We start from the raw sequence: 27,832 nt of genomic DNA, 5'->3' as shown, positions 1-27,832 counted from the left end.
AATACCTTCTTTCTTCAAATCAATAGGTCCTGTTTGATAATGGAGTACCCACTGCGCGTTGGGATTTTGCCTATTATTCTTGCCTTTTTGTCTATAGTCGAGTCGTCCTCGACCAGGCGTGTCCTTGTGTTTGGCGGGAATGGCTTCATTGGTAGCGAGGTCGTCTCGCGACTCATCAAACAAGGCGATGATATAACTATTGTAAACCGCGGGAACTGGTACTTTGACTCCAAAGAGCGTATCAAGCCATACACAAGTACTCACTACCGATGCGATAGAGATAAAGCCCTTCACTTGGAGTGCCCCGAGCTCCTCACTTCTGGGTTCTACGACATCGTGCTCGACTTCAGTTCATACACGTCTCTGCAAATCAAGCAAGTCTTAGAGACGTTCAAGGAGCGTGTTGGGCTGTACATCTACATCAGCTCAGATTCTGTCTATGAAGTATGTGATAAAAAGCACAAAGGGCCGTCCCGTGAAGAGGACGCTGTGCGACCGAAAAGCCCCAAGAAGCGATTGAAGCTCAAGAAATCGGAAGAGTATGGCCACGAGAAACTCGCCTGTGAGGAGGCACTTCGAGCCCAGAGGAAAGCAGGGGGGTTCCCGTATGTTGTACTAAGGCTCCCGGATGTAGTAGGACCAAGGGATGGTTCATTCCGTTTCTGGACCTATCAGCTTTGGGTGCAAACGCACAAGGCCATAGAGCACCCTGTGCACCTCCCCCAAGGGGTATCGAACAGGCCATTCAGTCTTGTTCACGTCGAGGACGTAGCAAATGCTGTAGAGAAAATTCTAGAGATCGGTAATAAGGCTTATGATCAAGCAATCAATCTGGCGTTTGAGGAGCATTTTACGCTGAAGGATTTGCTTGAGAGTATAGGGCGTGAAGTACGTGTAACCGATATCACGTGGCTGACTGATGAAGAGACAGCATGGCACACGTACCCTACGGTGATGCAAGGACCACTAGACATCAATCGTGCCAAGACCTTGCTGGACTGGAAGCCAATGGCCTGGGCGGATTCGCTAGCATCGCTGACTAAGTATTACGAGGAGGCAATGACTTCCAAACACCTCCGGGAGGAGAAAGAGATGGTTCTGGCTGATTTTATGGAGTACCACGTGCCTGAGGAAAAATCAGAGGTATTTCTTCGTGCACTGAGTAACATTTATGGAGAAGAGGTTTTTGACGGGATTAATCTGGATCTGGGATTTGCTGATGATTCCTTGGCACTAGAGAGGAGAGTAGATATTGGGAACGATACGACCACTGATAATAAAAAAGAGCCCAAATCTGAAAAAACCGAAGAAGACGCAGAGAAAAAGGACGAAGATATTAGAGAAACAAACGATGGAAAATTGTCCGATGAGCTTTGAGATGATAAGATGTTAGTTTGATGTTAATGTTAGTTTCTTATTGGTTACGCTTAGGGCGGTCAAAAGCGATTTAGATTATTACTATTTTTATTGCTATAGACCATTTTACCCTTTGCAGTCCAAATATTGAATTTAAGACAATGATTACGCTCAAATGTTTATATTTGAATATATTTTGTCTTCAACTTGCGTGTCAAAACGAGACACAATAATTGTCAATTTACATACTATATACATTTTACAACCAAGAATTGTACGAAATTCCGTTGCTTGTAATTACAATGAATACAATAATATTAGAAAACGCTACACATATACATTCGGGCTAACTAATTGAATGTCATTTTGAATTCCATCAGAAGGGGTTGCTCTAGAACTCGGTCATTACATTAATGAGCGCCTCGTGATGACCGTCATACGATCCTTGTCCTATGAGGGTCAGCCGCTGAACCTGTTCCTGCAGGCGCCCGCGAAACATCACAACGCACTTGTACTTGACGTTGTGCCTACAAAAGTAGATGGAGTCCATCATGGTATTTCATTGTTTTGTGTTTGTTTTGATCATCTTTTTAGACGAACGGGTGAGGCAGTTTGGTTTCGTTTCTGTTAACAATACGTACGAAGAACATCGGTAGAGAAATTATAAAAAAAAACATTTCCCTCTCAAGGAAGGATGACAAGTATAGTAATGCAGTACTGGTACAACTAAGTGAATTGCGCATTTCCAGAACAGAAGTTTTCTTAACTCTTCATCCACTCCCCTCCCCTCTCCCCCCTTTCATCCCTGTAAATTTCCCTAAAAATACACAGCTAATAATGCCGTACCTCGCAGTGAACGTGACTTTGAGAAGAGTCTTGTTTTTTGATACGTGGCTGTAGTGACCTTCTAAGAACCCTTCGGACGGTGTAATCGAAAATACTTCACGGGTAACATCCGGGTAGCGCGGGTCTAAGGAGAGCAACAAAGTCATGCATTACGACACTTACAGGGGGAACTCAGCCACAATCATGACGCCCCCCGACGTCATTGGTCGGGTTTACTGCAAAAGCGCTATCTTGTTTCCACCTGGTTTCTTTGAATTTCCAAATCAATTCCTTTCTTTTATCTCGTCAACTGCGCTGAAGACGTTTGGGGAGAGTTTGCGCACTTGTACAAGGGGGTCCGTAAAACCCTTTTTATTCTCCTTGCATTAATTACGAATCAAAACACACAGTATCACTTTTGGCTAATCAAATTCAATCGTTAAAATGCCAAAGAAAGTGCAGATAAGGGATGAAAAAAGCTTTTTTACTGGTCCTAGATCAGCAAAATGAGATAAAGGAAGCTGACACAGCCACAAGACAAAAGTAGAAGGGGAGGGGAGGTACGTACCATGTTCGACCATCCAAGTAGAGTCTGACTCCGCAGGATTCTCAAGAGTTAGATCCAGCTCTTTTTCTTGCCCAACAAGACAAATGCCAAAATCTAGAACTTCCTCTGATAGGCGAAACGTCGGTACGTCCACTGATGCTGTCAAGGGGATTAACTACAGATACATGCATAAGATATTAGGGACTTTATAAGATGCGACAACGGCTGTGGCTACGACGGCGTAACCGACAATTAGCAAACAGAGAAGATAACATCAATGGTGCAAAGAGACGTTCGCTGATTAGACGCTAAAGAACGGTCAACTACAAACGGCCTGTGGTCATATTCAAGGGGAGTGGTCACAATAAAATAATCTAGTATGTGTTTTCCCTTTAACTAAGTTTATGCAGCAGTTTGAGTAATCGGTGCCTCGAACTTAGTTGGGTTGACTGATCTATCCTAAGCAGTGACTATATGTGTGTTATAGTTATACCTGTTTGGTGTTGTTCGAGAAAAACACTACAAGGTCGCGGTTGAAGACGAGTTGCCGGTTTCCTGTTTCCTTGGTGATGAGTGAGCAGCCGTCATGGCCGCTTTCGTCCACGCTACTGGCCAGCTCCAGTAGACCACGTGTCAGGCAGAAACCAACTTTTACCTTCAAGTAAACACAAAGTGTCAACGCTTTTCCTCGCTGCGCCTTTTCCTCTACCAGCCAAATACCAAATAGTAAACCGTTTTTATTTCGCATTCTAACTCTAGGTTTAGGGACCAGTGTTTTTATGCGAGCTGATTCGTTTCGACTGTTACCTCGATATTCTTGCCAGGCTTGACAGTAGTCAGACCGCCAGGCACGGGTCTGCTCGACTTTGCGGATGGTGGTGGCTCCGTGCATACCAGACGAAATGGGGCAGGGATTTCAAGCCGAAAGTTCAGTGGTGTTTCTGTAGTGTTGGACATCACAAAACGATGGACTTTTGTTGCATCTCCCTTAAGCTGCCAATGGGGACATTTGTTACAATGACAGCGACATTCGTTTCAACGTTTACTATAAGTAATAACTATAAATATAAGTAATAACTATTTCAAACGTTCGTTCGGGGCAAACTTGGGATTGAGAGTACGGAGGCAGCTCTTCGCTGAGCCCGCCTTCGCTGGTTTGGTCATTTGGAGAGGGCATGGGCGTCAGCTTTGAAGTCCACGGATGGAGGAGGAATGGAAGGCCAAGGAAAACATGGGCTGAGGTCACAGGCAATGACCTGAAAGTGTCAGGCCTGACTGCAGGTTTAGCGAGAAATCTTAAGGCCTAGATAAGTGCAGTGAAGAACTCTGTGTGACGTCATACCTGCCATATGACGTAAATGGATAGTGAGTGAGTCTGAGTGAAACTTAATATCAACGTATCATGTCTTAAATGGGCGGCATTCTTATAACTCATTTTCAAGCGCATTATGTCTTTACCACGTCGCTTGCTGCTGTAGTAAAATGGGCTCCCTTGTCCTCCTCCATCTCAACTGATAAACTGCAAAAGGGAAGTGTCAATTAAAATTAGAACTTATCATATAATATTCATAATGTGGCTTAAAAAGCTTTAGAGGTGGTAACTAATCTTCTTTAACTTAATCCATACTATACGAGAGTGATAGGCACTATCTTAAAAGTTTAACTTTAACTTGATGTTTGTTATGGAATACTTACAGTGCTGGCCTAATGTTTGCGGTGACATCAAGCCTGAAACGCGCCATTTCCAGTCCCTGCTTTCGACTCACACGGCCAGGAATATTCACGTTCTATTGAATAAATACAGACAATACGCCGGACAATGAGGTGTTGATAAGGAGTGGCAAGTAGTTGGTATGTCAACAGATAGGCAGGAAGGAAGGAAGGTTTGAAGGTACATATAATAGGTTAAATGGTAAATTCCTATTACATCTCCATTCAAACCCACCTGTAGGGAAGAGGCGTGTCTACCTCTCATGTCTAACCATGGGTTTGCCGGTGGGTAGGTAGATAGAGGGTAGGTTTAAGGGTAGGTAGGTAAGGAGATGGGTTTGTTTAAGGGTATAGGTAGGGAGGGAGTTCGGTAAGTAGATGGATAGGCTTAATAGGTTTTTGAGTAGGTAGATAGATAGATGGATAGGTTTAAGGGTAGGTAGGTAAGGAGATGGGTTTGTTTAAGGGTATAGGTAGGGAGGGAGCTGGGTAGGTTTAGATTGGTAGGTTTAATAGTTGGTTGGGTAGGTAGGTAAGTAAATAAGTACCTGCCCGTCCAGGCTCATGTACGCGGCCGCATAACAAATGCATGCCTCTCCCTCCGGGTCGTCAGTGTGAGGAGTGAACGTTACGTTCATTGTCGCGTGGCTCTTTGCAGGGATAATCTGAAACATGATAATTGATCAAGATAACGTGCAAGGTAATATAGCCACAAGTTTGGACACTTTTTAGTTTAGCTCTACAGCATTCTCGAAAAGGTCTGAGCGATACCATTCTGACACGTACAAATTCCCCTTCCACAAAAACCATCAGCTGTCACATGCTTCATATTTTTTTTATTAAAAAAAAAACACGAAAAGCTGCAATTTCCATAGTTTGGAAACCTATATACCTGCTGACTGGGAGTTACGCCGAACGGTTTACTGCTGAGAATCCCATCATGCTCTTGGAGCTTTACTTGGATGAGCGGAAGCTCATCACAAAGGGAATCCGGAAGAGGGGGAGGACTGGGGATTTGTTCTTGTCCCTTGCTGTCAAACAGAGGCAGGGGCTGTCCGTAAAATACCAACATATCCAATAACTGAGGGTCATCACGAATTATGTTGTACGTGCCCCAATCAAGTCGGATATCTGCGAGAGAGGATACCAGATGAAGCAAAATACAACAACAACACAAAATAAAAACGATCAAATAACAAACAAAAAACAACAACAACTACAGCAAAAAACAAAGGACTTGCAATTGGACGGCCCGAATAACAAGGTAGTGTACTGAATTAACGACGACAGCATGTTTGGAGGAAATAGTTGTCAGCTTACCAAAAGGGCTTGTATTGTTAAGCCGTAAAGATCTTTGCTTACCAAAAGTGCTTGTAATGTTAAGTCATAGAGACATCTGCTTACCAAAAGGGCTTGTATTGTTAAGCCGTAGAGATCTCTGCACAGATGGCGCCCCAGATACGTGTGTCCCAAACCTGAGAGTAAAACGCATTTGTGTCAGCTTCAAACTGTTTTGGCTCGAGGTGATATCGTAGCGATATCGTGTCGATATCGTACAAACCGTAGAATCGGAGCTTGGTCTTTCATCATCTGGAAATTCAAAGGGCAGCCGACCACGGTCATCTTGATAGGGATATAGACGGGATCAAGACCTTCAACCTGATGTACGATAAATCAGAATGTACAAACATACGTAAAAAATAATTAATAATCGAATGAAATTAAGACATTTCATATGTTTTGGTGTGGAGTGGAATAATGGGGTACCTAAGTTTTGAGTTGAGTGGGTTTGTAGTAGGTTACGAAGCCGTTTTGGGGTGATACAGGGTTGAATGGGTTTGTAGTTGGGTACCACGCCGTTTTGGGGTGGTTCTAGTTTGAATGGATTTCTAGTTGATTACAAATTCGTTTTGGGGTTTTTGGGTGGACCAGGGTTAAAAGGGTTTGTAGTTAAATAGGACGTCGTTTCGGGGGTGGTACTAGTTTGAATGGGTTTCTAGTTGAGTACGACTTCGTCTTGGGGTGAAACAGGGTTAAAAGGGTTTGTAGTTGGGTAGGATGCGTGTTGGGAGTGGTACTGAGTTGAATGGATTTGTAGTTGAGTACGACGCCGTTTTTGGGTTGTACAGGGTTGAATGGGTTTGTAGCTGGGTACGAATGTTGACATCAGGACTTTACAACTGATTACCAGGCTAGAAACGAGAGAGAGAACGTTAGATGTAATTTTTAAAGCCTTTGACAGGTAACGGGCGCGTTAGATTTTTTTACCTGACAGACAAGAAGATCCCGATAATCTCCCCACATGTCATTATACGCGGACACCTCGACAACCTGGTAACCAAACGGCAGCAGCTCCCCTTCACAAGGTGAGAGTATGAACGCTGCACCACGCCCATCACGAAGCACGGTCGCACTATGATCTACAAACAAACTCCAATTAGAGCACAAGTAACAAGGGAGTTGTATGTTCAAACATTTCGGTCTGTTGATATTTAGGCTGGCGAACTACGAGCGACAAGTTAAACAAGTTAAAAACAGATGTAAATTGGGACCGGTCTAATGATAGACTACCTGCTTGTGCCTTGGTTGCAGTTTTACTCAATGGATCGGCGATGTTAGGAGTGCGAGCCAGTAGTCCTTGCAACCGACGACTGCTGCAAGTAACCATATTTACCAGTATTTTAATTATAATTTAACACTAATGACAGGTTTTTTTAAATAAATATTTAATTAACCATATCTATCAGCATTTTAATAAATGCTGTTCTTTATAAGCCTGTCACCCGTCAATCTACTTACTTTTTGTTCTTTGGTTGACCTGCAAAAACAGAAATACATTTAAAATGTGAAAACAACACTAACCTTTAAATCGAGTCGTTGTATTTCTTGAATAAAATCGTAAATTAAACAGAATTTAAGATCAACCCACTATCCTGGACAATGTAAATTCTAGGTTTTCACCGCAATTTAAAGTCCATATAACCTTTCAGAGTTGATAGACTTTGTCAATTCTCTATATTTTCATCTTCCAAATGGTATGTGGTTCGCATGGACCCTATAAAACACGCGTTCGCGCGAATAACTGAAATCTGTAATATTGAGGTTTTTTGGTCAACCTTCGGAAAAAAGGCCGTGAACTGAAAGGCCCGGGTCCAGTCATTTGTGACGTAGATCGAGATGTCAACCATAAGAAAACATATGCGCGCGCTAAACCGGCTCCCGTCTTCATGTCTTCTTAGTTATTGCTGAAGAACGTTGTGTGGTTACAACTGTTACCATCATCTTTATATCTCAACCTGGTAGTCAAGTAATTATTTAACTTCAGGACACAAACCTGCAGCAGATATTTTTTTAGTCTTTTAATTGTTTTTGCATTGTGCGCGCGCGCTGCATTCGCAATCAAGAATGACAACATTCTCACAGGCGCGCGTTGCTTTTGAAACCTACAACAAAACGATATTGTCTTTTTTCGCATACAATTCTCGACTTTAAATTATTCTTCACTTCATCGTGGGTAGCATTGCAATAGAAAACAATTCGCCAATATTTTTTGGCATTGCCGTCTCTGAATTTTAACGGATTTAAGGAAAATACGTTGTTTCGTATTTTCCCGCCAAAACTTGGAATTATTCACTCGATTCAATCTCCTTTCGCGCGGCCAGAAAAATTTTCAAAGATCTGTAGACAATTCAAATGTCAATCAAATTCAATTCTTTTTTCAGAATTTGAAAGTTTATCTATGCTTTGTTTTGGCTAGATTGATATAAGTGAGAGGTTTTAAGAGCTTTAACGCAATCTGTCCAGTCCAATCAGTCTTCGACATGGACTTGTTTTCGTTATTTATAACGTGCATTTTACAAGAATAACGTCCTTCTATCCCATTAAATCGGCAATATCACCAATTTACTTCCGGTCAATTAGAGTTTCCGATTATCTTAAACCTGAAAACGCGAAAAAGTTTTCATAACTGTAAAAGCAGCTTCTTCGAGCATGTGACTGATAATTTAAAGCGGGTGGTTTGTTAGATTATTTTGCCTAATATATTCTTTTGTCTTTGAGGCTTCAAACTGGTTTGAGGCTTCAAACTGGTTTGATACTTCAAACTGGTTTGAGGCTTCAAACTGGTTAGATTGCCGCTTTTATTACGTACCTTCAGGAGGAGACGGAGGTTTAGCAGCTTTGAAGTGCTCAACGTGGAGGCTGTACCGAGCTCGGATTGCTGATGTGTTAGTCATGACGAGGGTAGCCTTACCCTGCTCTCCCAAGGGAACAGTTTCGAACTCAAGCAGGAGAGGGGTACTCTCAATGTCAACAGTCTTGATTTCATCAGGCCTGCAATGGTAATATCAATTCTAGAGTAACACTCCGAGACAAGCGATAAAGGTACGAGCAGCACAATCACCCAACTTGTCTGGTTTATTACAAAAAAGTAGAAGGTTGTTCGACTTTCTGTGAAATAACGCGTATTACTACAGCGAACCAACTTGCAGCAAAATGACGTCAAAATATCCCAAGCTTCATCTTTGACGCTTGTGATTGTTTAAAAGCGTGACAAGCTGGATGATTTCGTTGCTCGTATTAGCGTACCTTAACTGATTAAAGTCAAGGCTTACCTGCGTAAGTCGAGAAGTTTCGGTGTCTCAAAGGTGACGTTCAGCCCACGAACATCTGTACTGATGTCAAGCCATATGGGTTTATCCATGCCAGTGACCTCACACGAGGTGACAAGGCTCTCCAATGGTCCCTAGAATGCAACAATCATCAGTGTTACGAAATTTGAATCAGCAGGCACTCAAGTATCATTTGTAGAAGTCCATCAAACATTAACACGTCAAAGAGACGCACATAGTTGTAACGCTCGCTTCGGGAGCTATAGAGAGAAAGGGATGACCTCAAAAGTAAGGGTAAGCTGCAAACGCTCAGACAAAATCTAACCATCATCAAACCATACATAGCTACCATGAAACTATCCTATCGCCATGATATCAGCCTATAGCCCCCTTACAAACCCATGGAACACGGGCATTGCTCTGCAGGACTAGCCAAGCGCAAAGATTAGCAATGATGCACGGAGAAAATTATGCATGATATGTGATGTGTTGATTATGATTATGATTATGATGAAGGTGATGAAGATGATGAGAGCTTTACTAACCTTACGATGACCAGTAAATGTCATCTGTACGGGTAGCGCTTGTCTGGGTCCAAGTTCTCCACTCGATGGCTCAAAGGTGACAGTGTAACCCTTATCACCTTTGTCATCGACAATCTAGAAACACAGCGCATTTTTTAGTGTGTAAAAAACACTGTTTCGAATTAACAAAGCCGGTCTGAAAGATTAACTGCGAGTTTATTATAAATTATATAGAAAGTTTTAAGTGTTGAAACTAACTGAAGAATCATTTAGTTAGATCCATACATAGGTTGTTAGATCCTAACCTAAATAAGGATTGGAAAAAAACTTTTTTGGAAGGTGAACTAGGTAAAACCAGGTCCGAATTAAAGGGAAATCAATCTCGGTTCGAGTTAACCAGTAACTAGAATTATCCGACTTTATTGAAGTATGGAGCATTACTGAGTGACTAATAAATTGATAAGTACCCCTATTACTGGACATAAGATGCCAGAAGAATCAAACATATCCTATTAAATCGTACTGCCTCTTGCAGTACAAGTACTGAAATAGAGTAATTGGTTCACATATAACAAGCTTATTTATCATTACACACACACACACAATCTAGATACTTGACTACACTGACAAGGCCCACGTATTTATTAGTGTTGCAGAGTTCTGGCTTAACCCGGTAAGCAAGTACCTCCTTCCACTGGAAATGAGTGGCTAGCAGAGTATGGTTCTGTAACACGACTTCTCTGGATACAGGGACATTCAGGTACACATCCTCTATGTAGAGACTCGATGAGACAAGGCACACAAGGGGAGTCTGCACCTCAGAGAACACAGACAAGTAGCTGAAAAGAGTGAGCCTAGTATTAGCACCAGGTAACTTGACGATAGACACTGAAAAGTTAACTTGCGGCTGCTTACTGAATGGCCAACTTATGGAACTCTACTTGAACATTAGCCAGATGTTCCAAGGATTGTAGCTACCATATGGAAAGTGTGGGGGGGGAGGGGGGTGCACACAATAGAAAATGACACAGATCCTCCCCCCCTCAGCACAAATACAAGGAATGAATGAGGCTTGCATCAATAAGTTGGTCAAGCCTCATTATCAATAAATTGTTTATTCCTCCGTCATCAATAAGTCATCCATTCCTCATCATCAAGACCTTTTTTTAATTCCTCATCATCAACAAGTTGTTAATTCCTCATCATCAACAAGTTGTTTATTCCTCAACGTCAACAAGTTGGTCATCCCTGATCATCAAACAGTGAATCTTTATTACAGGGCTCAACCTTTACAACATGTTTACCTCGTTTTTCCTTTTCGAACAGCGCATTGGAAGACCGAGCGAACACGTCTGCACTGTGTAGGCGCGAAAGTGACTTCACAAGTTATTTCTTCCATAGGCCCTAAGCTGCCGTGTGACGGCACGAATGTGAACTCAGATACATCCTGGGGATAAGAAGAGGATTTTATGGGACTTTGCTGACAAGGTCGAGTGAGGAATTACTGTATTGTGAGCGTTCTTAATGATTCTAAACAACGGTGCGGTATGTATTATATCATACGTTTTTCACATCCACTGGATCGTTTAATACACATATAAATATTACCAGTAACAAACGAAAGCAACATGGATCACCAATGACCTTGTAGTGGGTATCCTACCTGTGTCATGTCAGAGCACTCCTCCATGCTCCAATCTGCGCGTACAATACTCGTGTTCCCATATATATGTTACCAGTAACAAATGAACGCAACATGGATCGCCAATGACCTTGTAGTGGGTATCCTACCTGTGTCATGTCAGAGCACTCCTCCATGCTCCAATCTGCGCGTACAATACTCGTGTTCTTGATTGGGATTGTACTCTTGCTGCTTTTTCCGAGCCGAACAAGACCGAAATTCAAATCAGGAAGTCCAATTAAAACCTCAGGGCCCTATCAAATGAAAAGAAGGTTGAAAAAAGGACTTCATGTTTATGTCGTTTGGATACACCGTGTTTCCTAAAAAATCACCTTGAAAAATCCAGCAAAACAATGCGAAATTGGGAAAATATGCTCGCTTTGTTGCAAATAGGCGTGGAAGGCACTTTATAGTTAGCACGTTACAAAAGAGTGGCATAAAAAAGGGAAAAAAAGAAGAAACAATTGCTTGAAAATGTGTGTTATATTACTAGGAAGTACACAACTAACCATTTCAGTTTAATATCTCTATCTACAAAAAATATATCTGCGCAATAAGGATCTTTGTTTTTAGGAAAACCCATTCACTAACCTGAAAGTTCCCTTTGACCCGCAGAAACACAGGTGATGACGAGAATGGTACGTAACATGTCAAGGTGGCGTCCATGGAATCGGGCGAGTTACCAAATACAGATACACATAGCTCGACCATCTCCCCGGCACCTGAAAAAACACCCATACCGACCATCTCAACTCACAACGAAAACAATATGCGACTGCTTGGCGAGGCAAAAAACGCCATCCAGTAGGGAAATAAATCAACATAAGGCTGAAGTGGTATGGTGTACGCCTGTATGAAAACAGAGCAGCAGTGCTGACGTTTTCAGCGTTAGCCTTTTGTCGGAACAAAAGCAAAAGTGATCCAAAAGCAATTACCTAAAACACCACTCCGGGGCTCTATTGATACAGCATAATCGTCGGTCTTTATATCTTGCCATTCAAATGAAGACCTCGAAACACTATTATTCTGGATCTGAAAAAAAAAAAAACGTTTTTACTACTATCATTATGGGCTATGTCCAGGACTCAACAAATACAGCAAAGCCCTTCTCACAAAAACGTGCGATCTTTTAGGTGCGGCACTATTTTCATCCCGTCTCTTACCTTAACCGAATATAAGTACGGAGTACCAAGCATCATACGCCCAGGAATGACAAGTAATGCGGGGCTGACCTCGATATAGAAAGGCTGAAAGAACATAAAAAAGTGTGTTAAACCAAACGGTAAAGATGTTAAATCAAACGGTAAAGAGGTTAAACCAAACGGCAAAGATGTGTAACAAAATGGTAAAGATGTGTAACCAAACGGTATAGATGTTAAACCAAACGGTAAAGATGTGTAACCAAATGGTCAAGATGTGTAACCAAACGGTAAAGATGTTAAACCAAACGGTAAAGATGTTAAACCAAACGGTAAATATGTGTAACCAAACTGTATAGATGTTAAATCAAACGGTAACGATGTTAAACCAAACGGTAAAGATGTTAACCAAACTGTATAGATGTTGAATCAAACGGTAAAGATGTTAAACCAAACGGTAAAGATGTTAAATCAAACGGTAAAGATGTTAAACCAAACGGTAAAGATGTTAAACCAAACGGTAAATATGTGTAACCAAACGGTAAAGATGTTAAATCAAACGGTAAAGATGTTAAACCAAACGATAAATATGTGTAACCAAACGGTAAAGATGTTAAACCAAACGGTAAAGATGTTAAACCAAACGGTAAAGATGTTAAACCAAACGGTAAAGATGTTAAACCAAACGGTAAAGATGTTAAACCAAACGGTAAAGATGTTAAACCAAACGGTAAAGATGTTAAACCAAACGGTAAAGATGTTAAACCAAACGGTATAGATGTTAAACCAAACGGTAAAGATGTTAAACCAAACGGTAAAGATGTTAAACCAAACGGTATAGATGTTAAACCAAACGGTATAGATGTTAAACCAAACGGTATAAATGTTAAACCAAACGGTAAAGATGTTAAACCAAACGGTAAAGATGTTAAACCAAACGGTATAGATGTTAAACCAAACGGTATAGATGTTAAACCAAACGGTAAAAATGTTAAACCAAACGGCAAAGATGTTAAACCAAACGGTATAGATGTTAAACCAAACGGTATAGATGTTAAACGAAACGGTAAAGATGTTAAACCAAACGGTATAGATGTTAAACCAAACGGTATAGATGTTAAACCAAACGGTAAAGATGTTAAACCAAAAGGTATAGATGTTAAACAAAACGGTATAGATGTTAAACCAAACGGTATAAATGTTAAACCAAACGGTATAGATGTTAAACCAAACGATAAAGATGTTAAACCAAACGGTAAAGATGTTAAACCAAACGGTATAGATGTTAAACCAAACGGTATAGATGTTAAACCAAACGGTATAGATGTTAAACCAAACGGTAAAGATGTAAAACCAAACGGTATAGATGTTAAACCAAACGGTATATATGTTAAACCAAACGGTAAAGATGTTAAACCAAACGGTATAGATGCTAAACCAAACGGTATAGATGTTAAAACAAACGGTATAGATGTTAAACCAAACGGTAAAGATGTTAAACCAAACGGTATAGATGTTAAACCAAACGTTTCTCAATACTAGGCGCCTCGGGGCCATCTCTAATGTCTTGCTTACGTAATAAGAACGTTCAAGGTAACTAAGAATGTTACACAATAAAACGCTACCTTATTCATGATTAGTGATAAAAGGCAGCTTTTTGCCGTAAGTGGATGTTACCTTGCACTCGGCCTTGACTTCTATTTCGATAGCTGTGACATCTTTGGCAATCGATCCTGCAGCATCGCCCCCTTGAACAGGAATCTCTTCTAACACCATGTGTGCTACACCATGGAATGATCCAACCTGAGACGCAAATAGGATCATTAAGAACGGCGGAGACTGGGGGACAGAGAGCTCTTTTCACATCGCTTGTGCAAGAACTAATTTAAATGAGGAGACCCACTTCATTTCACTTCAAATCAAAACACTACGCCAAGAGCGAATCATTGATATACAATTACATTACCGTGCATAATAAACAGGGTATTTAACAGGGCAAACGATAAGCCGTGTACAAATTGTACATCTACAAGATGCACATAGATCACAGTAAATATCGAATGATTTCTGGGTTTTCTGTGCGTGACCGTCAAATAGACTTACCTCTTTAGGGGCATTCTCTAATGAGAAGTGCACGACCTCGTGGGGAGGAAGCGCGCCCATGTTAGGGGTCACACTGAACACGCCCTGATCGTCTGGAACCCTGTGTACCCGGCCTGTGGGCTCTTGCGAGACACTTGGCAAAAATGGCTTGAACAGTTTCCAGCGGAAAGGTAATGACACATTACTGAAAAACAAGGTTTATGATATGCCTTTTGTTCGCATAGCAAATTGTACTAATTTCCATAAATACATGAATATATTCTTAATTACCGGCCTTCTATAAAAACCATGAGCGTGCTCGAACAAAAAATACAATTAGCGTGCTCTGATAAAAACATGTGCCATGAGGGTGCTCTAACATGTACCATGAGCGTGCACTGAGATATACCATGAGCGTGTTTTGACATATACCATGAGCGTGTTCTGACATATACCATGAGTGCACTGAGATATACCATGAGCGTGTTTTGACATATACCATGAGCGTGTTTTGACATATACTATAAGCGTGCTCTGACATATACCATGAGGGTGTTCTGACATATACCATGAGCGTGTTCTGATAAAAACATGTACCATGAGCGTGTTCTGATAAAAACATGTACCATGAGCGTGTTCTGACATATACCATGAGCGTGCTCTGACATATACCATGAGCGTGTTCTGACATATACGATGAGCGTGTTCTGATAAAAACATGTGCCATGAGCGTGCTCTAATATGTACCATGAGCGTGTTCTGACATATACCATGAGGGTGTTCTGACATATACCATGAGCGTGTTCTGACATATACCATGAGCGTGCTCTGACATGTACCATGAGCGTGTTCTGACATATACCATGAGCGTGTTCTGATAAAAACATGTACCATGAGCGTGTTCTGACATATACCATGAGCGTGCTCTGACATATACCATGAGCGTGCTCTGACATATACCATGAGCGTGTTCTGACATATACCATGAGCGTGTTCTGATAAAAACATGTACCATGAGCGTGTTCTGACATATACCATGAGCGTGCACTGAGATATACCATGAGCGTGTTTTGACATATACTATGAGCGTGCTCTGACATATACCATGAGCGTGCTCTGACATATACCAATAGCGTGTTCTGACATATACCATGAGCGTGCTCTGACATATACCATGAGGGTGTTTTGACACATACCATGAGCGTGTTCTGACATATACCATGAGCGTGCTCTGGCATATACCAATAGCGTGTTCTGACATGTACCATGAGGGTGTTCTGATAAAAACATGTACCATGAGCGTGTTCTGACATATACCATGAGCGTGCTCTGACATATACTATAAGCGTGTTCAGATAAAAACATGTACCATGAGCGTGTTCTGACATATACCATGAGAGTGTTCTGACATATACCATGAGCGTGCACTGAGATATACCATGAGCGTGCTCTGATAAAAACATGTACCATGAGCGTGCTCTGATAAAAAAACATTTAATGAGCGTGTTCTGTTATATACCATGAGCGTGCAGTTTTCAGGGCTGCGCTGATTCTGACTTACGTAGTGTTTTTTATTTCCAAGATCTTGCTGTGATTAGTCTGTGGATTTTGATGGTCAAACCTCACAAGAAATTTAGAAGACACATCTTTCATTTCGCCAACATCGTATTGGCTGAGGCCACCACTGATTGACATAAACTGGATGCCAGCCATTTGCCCAGTTCCTTAAACAGGTAATAGAGTGAAAAGTCAGCAACAGGATCTAGGAACACTTTCGTAATGGAAGCGCAAGCAAATTCTCCATCCTTTTCTAGGAAAATCCTTATAATGCTACAAGACTCTAATAAATTAAGTGCTTATCAAATTTGTTAAAAACGCTAATAAATTGAGAAAACATCTTTGTTTTAATATTCCGAAACGAAACGCAATAGTATCACTGTAAAACGCATTTTCCGTGAACGCGATACCTAATCTTCGTCGACAGTTCTTTCTCTATAAGCTTTATTTATTTTACTATGGACAACTTGTTCATATCCCAAGGGTAAGTGTTTATGAAAGAGTTTATAGAAACATAAGATAATGTATAGAAGATAATAATAAATGTATAGAACAATAAACCCCTCAAAGAACAAACAATACATGACAGATTTACCACTCATCAGCATAGACAAACTGCAACGTAGTATGTCCACGCTACAAAGCACACTGGCAGTAAAGTGGATATTACACAAGCTTTTAAACAAGACGATCTTAGTTTAGAGTAAGAAGGTCTTAAATTATTTGCCAGGAACATCTTACTACAAAACATACTCATGACACATTTTATTACCTTCAACGGAAAAGGACTTGACTTGACAATTATCACAAACCATCGCAATTTCCTGTTTAAAGAACGTCGCAGCGTAGGGACTGAACGTTATCTGCAAATTTATTTATAATAAAAGATAACTCAATTTTTGTAATGATTAAAGGGAGATTACTGTTTAATGTTTTTACAAAGATATGAATATGTGAACCCTAAAAACGAGCCATTTAACTTACCTTAATTGTTGTACTTTCTCCTTTTCTCAACTGAAACATGGCTGGCTCGATCTCAAATGGATTCACGTTTACAGATCCAGGGTCCTCTAAAGTCCACTAGAAATAAAGCGTGAATTGGGATAACTTAACCTCGTGCGCAGCTTGAACTTATCATACTATCGGCTCGATCCTATCCAAAACTCCAACTCTCTCGCATGCCATTTCTAATATATTACACACTTGTCGGGCCTGTACATAGAGGTAGGGGGGTGCAGGGTGTGTGTTCTAAATGAAGGATCTGCAAATGCTCTTTATCCTTTCCCACTGTGCCTGTGCAGCAAATCGTGAGTACGCGCCTTCGTGTTCTACCTGAACAAGTATTACCTTGAAGGAAGCAGTAGGCCATTGCGTCTTAGGAATCAGGCAGAATCTACCATCACCACCAGAATTCGTGCAATACATCCTCACCGCCTTGTACCCACCAACAAGACAATGGCCACAGCGAAGAGTTGGGGGCACTAAAAGAAGATGTGGCATAGATGACGATCGCAAATTGACACATAATCTTTCACATGATTTAATTAAAGATCAATAACGATTTCATCGTTAGTGGAAGCTCACAATCGCGAATTGACAGTAATGTTTCACAGGACTTATGGACCAATACTTTTTGTACAATTTATTTGCTTGAAGCGAAACTCAAATGGCGCCCATTGTAAATGTAATAAATAGCATCCAGAAGCTTGTCAGAAAAGTCACAGAATTCCTTACTTACAGGATAGAGACGGCGGAGGTCTCCTCGCCTGTAAATGCACGATAAGGGGTGGATCGACTTGAGACTTTATCTGTGGAGATAAACAAGTATTAGTATTTATACACACGAGAAGAGTTCAATGTTTAGAAAAGAAGGGATCAGTAACTTATTTTAAAATCATCATGTTACCTTAATTAGGTCATCATAGTCTGCCAGTGAGTCTGGCGCAAAGCGAATTGGGTAGACGCAACTCATACCAGGTGCAACTACACCATTTTCACCAGGGAACCGCCCTGCAATGCACAACATTACTTCTTCCATAAAATGTATAGCACTTGAAGTCCTTATACCTTTTAAAGAGCTTTTGAAAATCAATTTCATCGTTTAATGCCACGCCTATGAATCGATGAAAAAGTGTGGTTTTCTTACTTTTTAGAGACGCATTAAAATACGTGTGTAAGGAACGGTTAGAGACATTGTGTGGTATAAATCTAAACATGTTTTAGAATGGCATTCACTACATATCAAATATCACACAAAATGGCGAAATATACAAATGCATGACTATTTATCCTTGCCTGTCCTTTGTAAAGACTCACCTAGACCAATAGAGAAGTGCTTTGAAGTCGGAGGGACAACACGCACTTGCCGACTTGAAGATGTCACATTCTTCAGTTCAATGCTGAGCTATAAAAGCAAAATTCCCAGGGAGGTTACGATTATTCCTTTGAGATTCTCCATTGCTTGCATAGAACGTCTTTCTTATTGACTCTAACTCTTTTTTTTCACTAAGAGGAACGTGCGTACATTTTGTAGTTGCGATGATGTACTGTAAATCCCATCAGCCGTAAAACTGGGTTTTTAAAAATGCCGCCGAAATCTGCGGCTTATCCACCTTTTTTTTTACTACGGTTAGAGCATCCAACCACAAAAGTGTGCTTGCAGTTATTGTGGTTTTCTACCAAGGTTACCGGTGTTAAATACTGCATTTATACTGACATGACTGCAATGCTTTGTGCATCTAATAGCTAGAGACATGTTGACCCTGAGGGGCTGAATGAGGAAGTACCTTCAAGGCTCCTGTACTGTTGCATTGTAATTATGATTTTAAGCATCACTTTCTTTCTCGCGTGCTCCCTGTATGCCCGATCTCCGCGACGCCCTGGGTCCCCGAGGATGGATTTTAAGGAGCTACATATTTAACATGCATACCTCATAAACTTCCCCAACATTGTAGTCTGTAAACACAAGGGGGTTTGGAGAAACAAGGAACACTTCTACAGCTTTGAAACCACTAAAAGGATATAACAAGCAATAATAAAAAAGTGTGAGGAAAAGGTGTTATTTTAGCGGAGCGGACACCCGTACCTAAGAAAAAATGGTATATTAAAAAATTGCGGTAGCAAATGTTGGTAACTTGACTTAAGTTTTCATGATGCCGTGTATCCAGAGGGGGAAACTCTCCACAAAAGTAGACAAGGTGATCATCCCATCTTTTAGGGTATAAAATTTTGACCAACTCTATCCCTTAGGGGGTGTTGAAGGTTTTTTCCGATTCTGCTATCATTTAGGGTATAAAATTCAACCGAATGCTATTCCTTAGGGAGTATGAGGATAAAAATGGAGAACCAAAACAGTCGTAAAATATGCCAACAATTCAGACTTTATTCAGTCCTTCTTCAGGGGGTGTTTGACGTTTTTTTCTGATTCTGTGGGTCAAAAATTCCTTTGACCACACCCAATTTGCTATCTCTTAGGGGGAAGAATTTCTGTTGACCACAGCCATAGGGTTAAAATTGATTTTGCCGACAATAAACCCCGTCTGTTTTAATTAGAGTCGCCCCTAAGGCGGTGTCCTTTCCTTCCTTCATCCTTTCCTTCCCTCTGTCTGTCCGTCCCATTAAAAACAAGAAACATCATTTGACATCCAAACTTAGTAGTTGTCTTGTAGGTGCCAAGAGGGGTGAAACAAGTTATGTGTGATGTCATTTAAAGCAAAACTGCTCTGATGTCATCAAAAGCAAAAACATTCATATCTCATGATTTAAACATAGTCAGTCAACAAGACTTAGATGTCATGCAGGTGTCTAAAGGGTTGCAATAGAAAGAAATTCATGTGAGATGTCATTAATATTTTATGATAGAAAAATCATAAGGCAATCAAACTTGAAAAATGTCATGTGAGTGTCAAGTGAGGTGAAACAGAATGGTCAGGTGATGTGTGACATCATCAATGATATCATATTGCTTTGGAAGGTGTAAAGGTTTGATCAAGGCTTAAAGCAAAGTTGAGGCTTGAAACTCCACTTTTTAAAATTATTAAATAATATTGTCAAGGCATCTGGTAAACCAAGGTATTAACTGTCATCTCAGCAACAAACCTTTTATCTTGGGAAGTAGTTTTTGTTTTTGAGCGGTGCTTAGTTTTTTTCTGTATCAGTTCTGCTGCCTCAGGAGGTACAAATCTGGGATTTTGCTTGTACTCAGCCTTGCTTTCTAATCTCTGCAGGTCATCACGCTCAACTTTTCTCTGGTTTGGCTTCATAGAATCTTTCCAGGCAGATGTCTTTGACTGTTTTGTTTTGGCCTAGAAATCAAGACAAATTTAAAGCTAATCATGGGTGGTGTGGCAGTTAGAGTGCTTGCCTCACTTCACAAGCTCCAAGTATTACAAAACGTGCTGGTTCATAAATTCTTGAGACTTACAGTTTGAGGTGGAGGGCTTTCTCTGAGCCCCTGCTCATGAGCAAGACTGGTTTGTTTTGAGGCAGCGAAGGGGTATGCCAGTGATGAGGTTGTAACATAATCAGTAAGGGGAGGAGTCTTTCGAAAGCGCTGCTGTGATGAAGTTGTACATCGAGCATAGCTAGGGATGTCTGCAGCTGTGAACAAGACATTAAACACAGTTTACTACAGTCACGCAGATGTATTTACTAGGAGAAGCACTTGGTTGAATAACATTGCTTCATGAGCATTCTTCACTTTATTATTAGTAAAGTCATGTTTACTTTCAAGAACCCTAGCATCGGTACCTCTATAAGGCTGTCACCCAAAGAACAGGTAAGCCAAGTAGGGCCACTTTTTCAACAGTGGTGTAAATCACAGTTATTGAATTACCAATATCTGGAGGCTTTAAATTATGGTCACTAAAACTCCCTTGTCTGCCACACCTTTGTTACTACAGTTTCTATCCAAAATTGGATGACAAATTATTTGAAGAAATTAGAAAATATATTTCTAAAAAAAAATTTGTGATATTTGCCCATTTTAAAATATGTTAAAAATATTTGATTATATTTGAATACACCAAAAACTGGAAATCGACTCTGCTCTTTGGTGTATTGTATTCAGGCAGAGTCGATTTCCAGTTTTTGGTGTATTGTATAGGCAGAGTCGATTTCCAGTTTTTGGTGTATTGTATAGGCAGAGTCGATTTCCAGTTTTTGGTGTATTGTATTCATTGTTCTGGTACGAGATCGCGACAGTTTGGGCTTTTTGATTCTATTGATAATATTTGAAAATGTTGCAAAAGCTTTCTCAAATAAGCCAATGGAAATGGATGCTTTTTCACACTTGGTATTGCCAGGATGACAAAATGGCGGCTGATGAAGACCTTTTAATTAAGTTACCTATGCATTCCCTATCAAATGCTTTGCAGTCATAACAGTACCTTGTGGTGGCCTTGCAGGTTTTGGATCCTCAGATGTGAAGTCTTGAGGTACAATAAGCCCAAATTTCCTGAGTAGTTCTGTGTCCAGGCAATGCCGCAGATTTGATTTTCCTGGATGTTCAACAAAATTAATAAATATTGATTCCTTTTTTAGCTTTTTGTGTATCCCTGGGCATAGAGTTCATCCACATGATTATAGATTAAGCAGTGTCAATGGCGACATTGGAGTTTTTTTATTTTACTTAGGCTTTTCAAATGGGGATGAAAACCGGGATGGGGAAGGAAGAAGAGAGCACTTCTCTTTTGTGTAAAAATCAGAATGGAGGGGATGCCAGCAGAGAAGGTAGAAAGGAACTATTCTGTTCCTTCCTTCTCTGCTTGCTTTTCCTTCACAATGGTTTTCACACACAATGTAAGCATCCTTCGTCTGTTTATCCACTAACTTGTCCAGTTAAAATAGACCTTAAAGGAGGTTCAACCTTATTTGAACAAGGTTATTACTGACCAGGGGGTAGGCCAAGCTTCTGGTAATCCTCACACTCCACAAGTGCTTTCTGTATATCTCTCTCATCTGCTGCCATGGCAGCAGCCTGGGCTTGCATGATGTGAGTTTCAAGCATGTCAGCTTCTCTGTGACATTGATCTCTGTCCTGCTGAATCTGTTGGACATTGGCATAATCACACATGGTGTCAAAATACCTAACATGAATACAATCAATGAAAGAAAGTTTTCAGAAATTGTCTATGTCTATGATGCCCTGGGTGATGCTTTGCATGTTTCTACATGCTGTTCATGTTGAATTGCTCAAGCACTTTACATTCTAGTGAAGTTGGCAAGAAATGTGTTTTTGACCCACCATCCTTCTCCACCACAAAAAAGCAAAAAAAAAGATAAAAATAATATGCAACCCAAAAACATGTTGCCCTCACCTCCTCCCTTCATGCTAACATCTTACCCCTAGATAATATTTTTTTCATTAGCTTTGCCACAAGATTATGTACTACACAACAAACAAACAAAATGACATAACTATGGATGTAACATTAACTTCAAATCCAAGGAGGCAAAGAAATCACAACAGCCGAAGCTAATTGTACACCACTATCCCCAAATAAATACAAAAAGCCCAAATTTTTGTGATCGTGAACCAGAAGAATAAATACAATACACCAAAAACTGGTATTCGACTCTACCAAATTTTCGTCTTTAAGGGCCTATGGTAGTACCATATGGTACTATCTCGTTGCTATGAAACTCTGTTGCTATGAAATGGAAAATGGCTACATTCGGTTAAATAGACTAAAAATCGCTGTGCATCTTCCAACTTGGTTCCGTGGCCCAGTGGTTAGCACCTTTGACTAGTAAGCAAGCGTTCTGGGTTCAATCTCCGGTTGAGTCCATTTTTTTATTTTTATTTTCTTTGAAACTCCAGTTCTAATTTTCTTTGTTCTTTTTTTCCAAGAGATTAAAATAAACTTTTGACCTTTTGTAGAAGAAAATGCAATTTTTATATGTTTTCCGAGAATAATTTTGATTTTTGAAGAAATGAAAAAGTTATTACCAAATATGTGGTTTTCAAAGAACATAAATATTCGCCATTTCTCGCGGTATCAAAATTTCGCAAATCCGATGCGTGAAGTTTTAGAAAATAGTGATGTTAAAATATTTCTGCAAAAAAATTAATGGTAGATTTGAACAGTAGTTTTTCCGACACGTTTTTATGTTCTGGGTCACGTGACCATGGGAGGGGTCAGATGATGTCATCACTTGTGTTATTTATGTCTAAAACACTTATGCTGAAAGTTCCAAGAGATTTGACATAAAACAGAAGCTTTTATAAAACAAACAAATTTCCTTAGCAACGGAATCAAAAGATAGTACCACTTCTTCAGGGCAGACTCAAGAAGAAGACTTCTGAAGAAGTCACCTAAAATATATATATAATCCTTTCCTTCACTATATTCCTTCTTTTTTTTCAAACACAAATGACTGTTTATTTAGCTCGTATTAGCATGTAGCCTCCGTATTTTTTCACTATTAGTATTAAATCCCGATTAAATAAAAGTCATTTGTTGTTATTTGTGGGAAATTCTTTTGTCGTTGAATTTTTTGTTACATCTAAGTTGTTCGTGTCTTCACGTACGATAATTTATGCTTTTGCAAGGAACGCTACTGATTTATCATCTATTACCTTTCTTAGCTGCTGCACATATTTATCGTGGTACGTCTCTTCCCCGCTACGCGAAGTTGCAAGATGTTTCACTCTTTGCTCGCCTACAGAATCGCGCGTAAAAAGCTCCCGAAAAACGCTCGCCAAAATGTGCGAGACATCTTGTGATCGGGCTGAAGATGGCCTCTGTATATGCATCGGAGGTTCTACCTCCTTTCCGTTCGCATCTGCCATCTTCATCTTACAGAATGAAGGGAAAATGAATTATTTCGTGTCTTATTTGGTTTTCGGTGTGTCCGCCATTTTCTCACATATGAAGTTCAGTTTTAGTTGCCATAGTAATTATACCGGGGGAAACGGCTGAGTCGTGTACTATTGCGGGCTCAATAAAAAAAAAATAACAATGTAAATAGGCCCGTACCCAGGATTTTTTTTGGGGGGGGGGCGAAATCCGAAAATGTGCACCCCCCCCCCCCCCCCCATCCCCCCTGTGTACGGGCCTGGAATGTGTTTCTAAACAATTCATTTTCCCAATTTTAATAAATTCACATACGCATGGAATACTATTTCTCTAGTGTGTAATCATAATGGAGGATTCTAGTGATTTATGGGCCCAATTGAGAAAGTCCTGTCTGAAATTAATTTGGTTTTCCTGTGGAGTTTTATGCGTCTAAAAAAGGGTCTGGGAAAAACCATCCCTTCCAAGATGGCGGCCTTCGAATGGCCGTGGCAGTATACTTTCCCACCTTTCTTCACGTAAGCTTGACAGCTATGTCCTACAACAGCTCTAGCTTCGATTATATACAGAGCACTGTCTTCTTGTATAACTCTACTGGGAACGTAATGCAGCATTTCTAAACTTGCCTCTTCCTCGCAGACTTCAACCGAACTTGGACACCCGACGAAAACAGCTTGATGCTTGGTGTGATCTTGTTTTAACATACTACAAGCAAAGGAAAGCTTACAGTATGGACGTGACCGAGGCACAGACATGTGATCTGTTTTATAACAAGTCTATTGAAAGTATCCTTTTCGGTTTTTTATGTGATCTCCCTCCTTGGTAATACAAAGTGATCATACTATTCTTAACACTACCTTTTTTTTATCACTGTTTCCTTTTTACTCTTAATCAGTTTCATCATAGTTTGTGTGGAGCACAATTTTCCTTGTTGCACAATGTTTGAGCTTTACAAGTTTTAATAAAACAATCAACAAAAAATCAAAAAGAATAAATCATGACTGAATCATCTAAAATCGTCTCGATTGTGGCACACAGTAGACCTCATAACCGATATATTGGTATAATAGAAACTGCATACCTCTGTTCCTAGCGGCTTTAGGCAGTTATCAAGAGTAATCAAGCGGTGGTAGTAATAGAAAGATGACGCAAATTGTGAGATTGTAAGAACATGAGGCAAAGTTTGTTACTTATTAAATACATATCAAGTGATTGAACAATAAGCAGAGAGAATGCATTACAGTTTGTTTGCCTTAAAAGTACTTTTACAAATACCAGGAAAATTATCTTTGGAAGGAATCAATGCTGTACTTGAGGAACTAAGAAAAAAAGGTTTGTTGCAACTGAGTGTTAGCTGAAAACATTAATGATTCATCGGATGACAAGTGGTAGGGAGTTCAAATAAATTTTAAGCTTTGTTGGTGGTAAAACTTCTAAAGAGAAGTATTTTTTTTCATACAGGTAACTTAGAGTGGGAAGACAAGAAAAAACAACGTTGCTATATAATGTGGCGAACTCCTGAGGAGTGGGCAAATATCATTTTTAAATGGGTAAGTGTACGGTACAAATGAACTGACCTATCATTTCAAACAGAGGCAAAATTAAGAAGGAGTTAACAATGAAGTGAACTTTATTGATGTCCTTTAGCCTTTGGTGCTGTCTCACTGTAATAATTTTTTTTCTAGGTTCAAGACAATGGGATGACAGACACAGTTTGTACATTATACGAGTTAATGGCAGGGGATGATACCGCAAAGGAAGGTCACTACCAATTCCTTCCCTATTTCTTTTCCTCATTAGGCCTTAGCTAAAGACATGACATGTTTTATTAGTGATATACCACATTTTCTTTGTGGGCCTTTTTTTTACTTTTGCTTTGTTTACAAGAAAAAAAAACACACAGACTTGGGCCATGTCTAATTTATGGACTTTTATCCTTCAAAAAAAAAGAGTGTTATATTCTACATAATGCATACAATACTAAAGTTCATCTCATATATATTCCATCCTTAGTATTTTGGCATATTTATTTGGATACTGAATGTTATTATTCTTTTCCATCCATAGCATTTTATGGCATTGACATGTGGATGCTTAAGAAATCCTTGCTTGTGCTTGAAGCCAAAGGAAAAGCACAGATGTTTGAAGCCCCAGATTCGAGTGATGAAAGTGGGTTAGGAGTCAAGTTTTACAATTGAGATATAGTGTCATCTAAATACAGTAGAATTTAGTTTCTAAATTTAGTTGAGCTAGAAGCATATGGAACTGAAGGGCAATGATCCTTACCTTTCCATCCTGGCCATCAAGAGATGCAATGACTAAATGGGTTACGCTATGCCTCAAATAAGCTGTCCATCATGTTGTTGTGTCCTGGTCACCAACAAGCTGTTGATGTCCTCTTGTGATAATGTGTAGAATCTTCTGGATTGTAATGTGAGCTTTTCAAAAGTCTCAAAAGAAATGAAATGAATACATTGGTTAAGCTATGCCTCACCAAAGCATAATAAGTAGAAATTAAATTGTTATTGATCAAGCACATATTCTGTACTTTATATCTTGAGATGTCGTTAACCATCCTTTCAAGTCTGATCTCAAAAAAGGGAAGATAACCTTTTTGTTTGTATATGATATGAAACTTGAAGAAACATGCATTTGTTACAAATTACATATTTCTGTTTATTTGTTGATTTGTCTGTTTTCTTTGAAGTATCATTCTATCTAAATGATTAATTATTTAACACCAAATGTACATCATTTAGACCAGACAATTCAACATACCCATGGCTATGTTATTGAGGGGTGGGGGGGGGGGGGGGGTGTAGGTGTAAAATAAAAGGTAGCTTATACTATGTCTAGAATAGGAACAGGGTTTCTTTTTTTTTTTTTTTACTCTTGCTCCCAGGATCAAAGGTGAGCAAGCATTTTTGTCTTGGGGGACCGGGTAAAATTGGTGAGCCTGTACTCGGTGCTTCACCTTGTTTCTTTAAAATTCTTAATTGCTCTCGGCAGTTCACTTTATCTTATTATCAATCTTGAATGTCGTTGTAAACGTTATTTCTGTATTGAATAAATACAAATTAAAATATCCAAAAAGGGACGAGAAAAGAGGAACGAGAGTGATTAAGGAATATATATGGACTTGGCTCAAAAAAGGAGAACGGGAGTGAGCAAAGGGTTAACAAAAAATATGGGCGCGGCCGAAAAACTGAGAACAATGATGAGCGTAGGAGAGCAAGGGTGAGTAAGGAATATAGCCTAGAACAGGGGTGAGCAAAGGGGGGTAAGGGTGAGTAAGGAAAAGGGACTTGACCCAACAACCGAGAACGGGTTTAAGCAAAGGGAAGAAAGGTTAAGCAAGGAATATGGAATTGTAACTGGTAAACAGTGAAAAAAATATATCGAGAACATGGCCGAAAATCGAACCTCGTCCAGATCCCGCATCCTTTTTCGGGGCCGCATCAATATTTTTTTTATTTAAGTATTTCTGCTGCTTTTTTGAATGTTTGTTCCTCAGAAGTTCAAATTTCGTGTGTTAGCGGATGTCACTGAAATAAAGGCAGATGTTTCCGTTTCAAGGCTACTCTTAAGATTTTTTTCACCCGTTCGCAACATCGCGGAGATTTCCTTTTTGAATCGTAAGAATTTTTGATAAACTATGGGGAAAAAATAAATGAAAAATAATAAATTAAAAGGGACGCATGCACCCTATTTTGATCTTATCAGGACAATAAACATGTATTTATTTTTACTTGGCCTCACGGCTAGGCTGGAGATTTCGGCCCCAGCACCGCCATCTAGCGAACTGTACAAAAAATGGACCTAGGGTACCCGCGCATTAATAGTGAGGCAATAACCAGGATCCCAGAGGATCCCAGCCCTGTCCAGTCTCGTACTCAGACGCCGCGCGATGCATTTTGGGGATGTTGAATAAGCGCATAGTGCATGACAGTCAGAATGCGGTTTCGAGTCCGCTCAACAGCAAATAACGACTGGGTACGAGTCTGA

General features: G+C 40.0%; 3 protein-coding genes across 4 annotated transcripts; 2 read left to right on the top strand and 1 right to left on the bottom strand.

Annotated features, from left to right (window-relative positions):
* The first annotated feature begins 21 nt into the window (after positions 1 to 21).
* LOC5517925 lies at positions 22 to 1,710 on the top strand. The gene has a single exon (XM_001637869.3). The coding sequence runs from the start codon at positions 40 to 42 to the stop codon at positions 1,375 to 1,377; it is 1,338 nt and encodes a 445-aa protein (XP_001637919.1). The 5' UTR covers positions 22 to 39; the 3' UTR covers positions 1,378 to 1,710.
* On the bottom strand, positions 1,533 to 23,911 carry LOC5517924 (deleted in lung and esophageal cancer protein 1). 2 transcript variants are annotated; one of them, XM_032362462.2, is made up of 38 exons: positions 23,611 to 23,911; positions 21,924 to 22,077; positions 21,419 to 21,529; positions 20,455 to 20,630; positions 20,130 to 20,335; positions 18,961 to 19,042; positions 18,348 to 18,435; positions 17,938 to 18,041; positions 17,770 to 17,839; positions 17,379 to 17,512; positions 17,016 to 17,111; positions 16,804 to 16,894; positions 16,036 to 16,198; positions 14,496 to 14,679; positions 14,070 to 14,195; positions 12,417 to 12,500; positions 12,189 to 12,285; positions 11,845 to 11,975; positions 11,364 to 11,507; positions 10,877 to 11,019; positions 10,258 to 10,411; positions 9,594 to 9,707; positions 9,052 to 9,182; positions 8,589 to 8,770; positions 7,238 to 7,256; positions 7,010 to 7,092; positions 6,707 to 6,858; positions 6,000 to 6,097; positions 5,843 to 5,913; positions 5,331 to 5,569; positions 4,987 to 5,103; positions 4,424 to 4,515; positions 4,187 to 4,247; positions 3,536 to 3,721; positions 3,222 to 3,383; positions 2,750 to 2,903; positions 2,203 to 2,326; positions 1,533 to 1,883 (listed from the first exon to the last, which is right to left on the bottom strand). In XM_032362462.2, the coding sequence occupies exons 1-38, from the start codon at positions 23,827 to 23,829 to the stop codon at positions 1,748 to 1,750; spliced, it is 4,878 nt and encodes a 1,625-aa protein (XP_032218353.2). In that variant the 5' UTR covers positions 23,830 to 23,911; the 3' UTR covers positions 1,533 to 1,747. The 2 variants fall into 2 exon arrangements, with proteins under 2 accessions (XP_032218353.2, XP_048580368.1); XM_048724411.1 differs by lacking the exons at positions 1,533 to 1,883; positions 2,203 to 2,326; positions 2,750 to 2,903; positions 3,222 to 3,383 and having other exon boundaries at positions 3,673 to 4,070.
* A 305-nt stretch (positions 23,912 to 24,216) lies between these two features.
* Positions 24,217 to 26,512, top strand: LOC5517865 (vacuolar protein-sorting-associated protein 25). Its single transcript, XM_001637868.3, has 6 exons — positions 24,217 to 24,345; positions 24,467 to 24,612; positions 25,106 to 25,159; positions 25,289 to 25,377; positions 25,513 to 25,588; positions 25,895 to 26,512. Exons 1-6 carry the CDS (start codon positions 24,254 to 24,256, stop codon positions 26,023 to 26,025), a joined length of 588 nt encoding a protein of 195 aa, XP_001637918.2. The 5' UTR covers positions 24,217 to 24,253; the 3' UTR covers positions 26,026 to 26,512.
* Positions 26,513 to 27,832: the final 1,320 nt, after the last annotated feature.

This window comes from Nematostella vectensis, chromosome 2 (genome assembly GCF_932526225.1).
Source record: "Nematostella vectensis chromosome 2, jaNemVect1.1, whole genome shotgun sequence".
Taxonomy (NCBI): Eukaryota; Metazoa; Cnidaria; class Anthozoa; order Actiniaria; family Edwardsiidae; genus Nematostella; species Nematostella vectensis.
This window is presented reverse-complemented; position numbering and strand designations above follow the sequence as displayed.

What these genes read in the sequence shown, in the direction of transcription:
- LOC5517925 (XM_001637869.3), top strand. Translation starts at nt 40, where the DNA reads ATGGAGTACCCACTGCGCGTTGGGATTTTGCCTATTATTCTTGCCTTT.
- LOC5517924 (XM_032362462.2), bottom strand. Translation starts at nt 23,829, where the DNA reads ATGAAGATGGCAGATGCGAACGGAAAGGAGGTAGAACCTCCGATGCAT. An exon ending in GGGTCAAAGGGAACTTTCAG is followed by an intron (nt 11,508 to 11,844) that starts GTTAGTGAATGG and finishes TTCATTTGATAG; the next exon opens with GGCCCTGAGGTTTTAATTGG. An exon ending in CTACAGCAGCAAGCGACGTG is followed by an intron (nt 3,722 to 4,186) that starts GTAAAGACATAA and finishes CCCCATTGGCAG; the next exon opens with CTTAAGGGAGATGCAACAAA.
- LOC5517865 (XM_001637868.3), top strand. Translation starts at nt 24,254, where the DNA reads ATGCGTCTAAAAAAGGGTCTGGGAAAAACCATCCCTTCCAAGATGGCG. An exon ending in ACTTTCCCACCTTTCTTCAC is followed by an intron (nt 24,346 to 24,466) that starts GTAAGCTTGACA and finishes TCTTCCTCGCAG; the next exon opens with ACTTCAACCGAACTTGGACA. An exon ending in CAAATATCATTTTTAAATGG is followed by an intron (nt 25,378 to 25,512) that starts GTAAGTGTACGG and finishes TTTTTTTTCTAG; the next exon opens with GTTCAAGACAATGGGATGAC.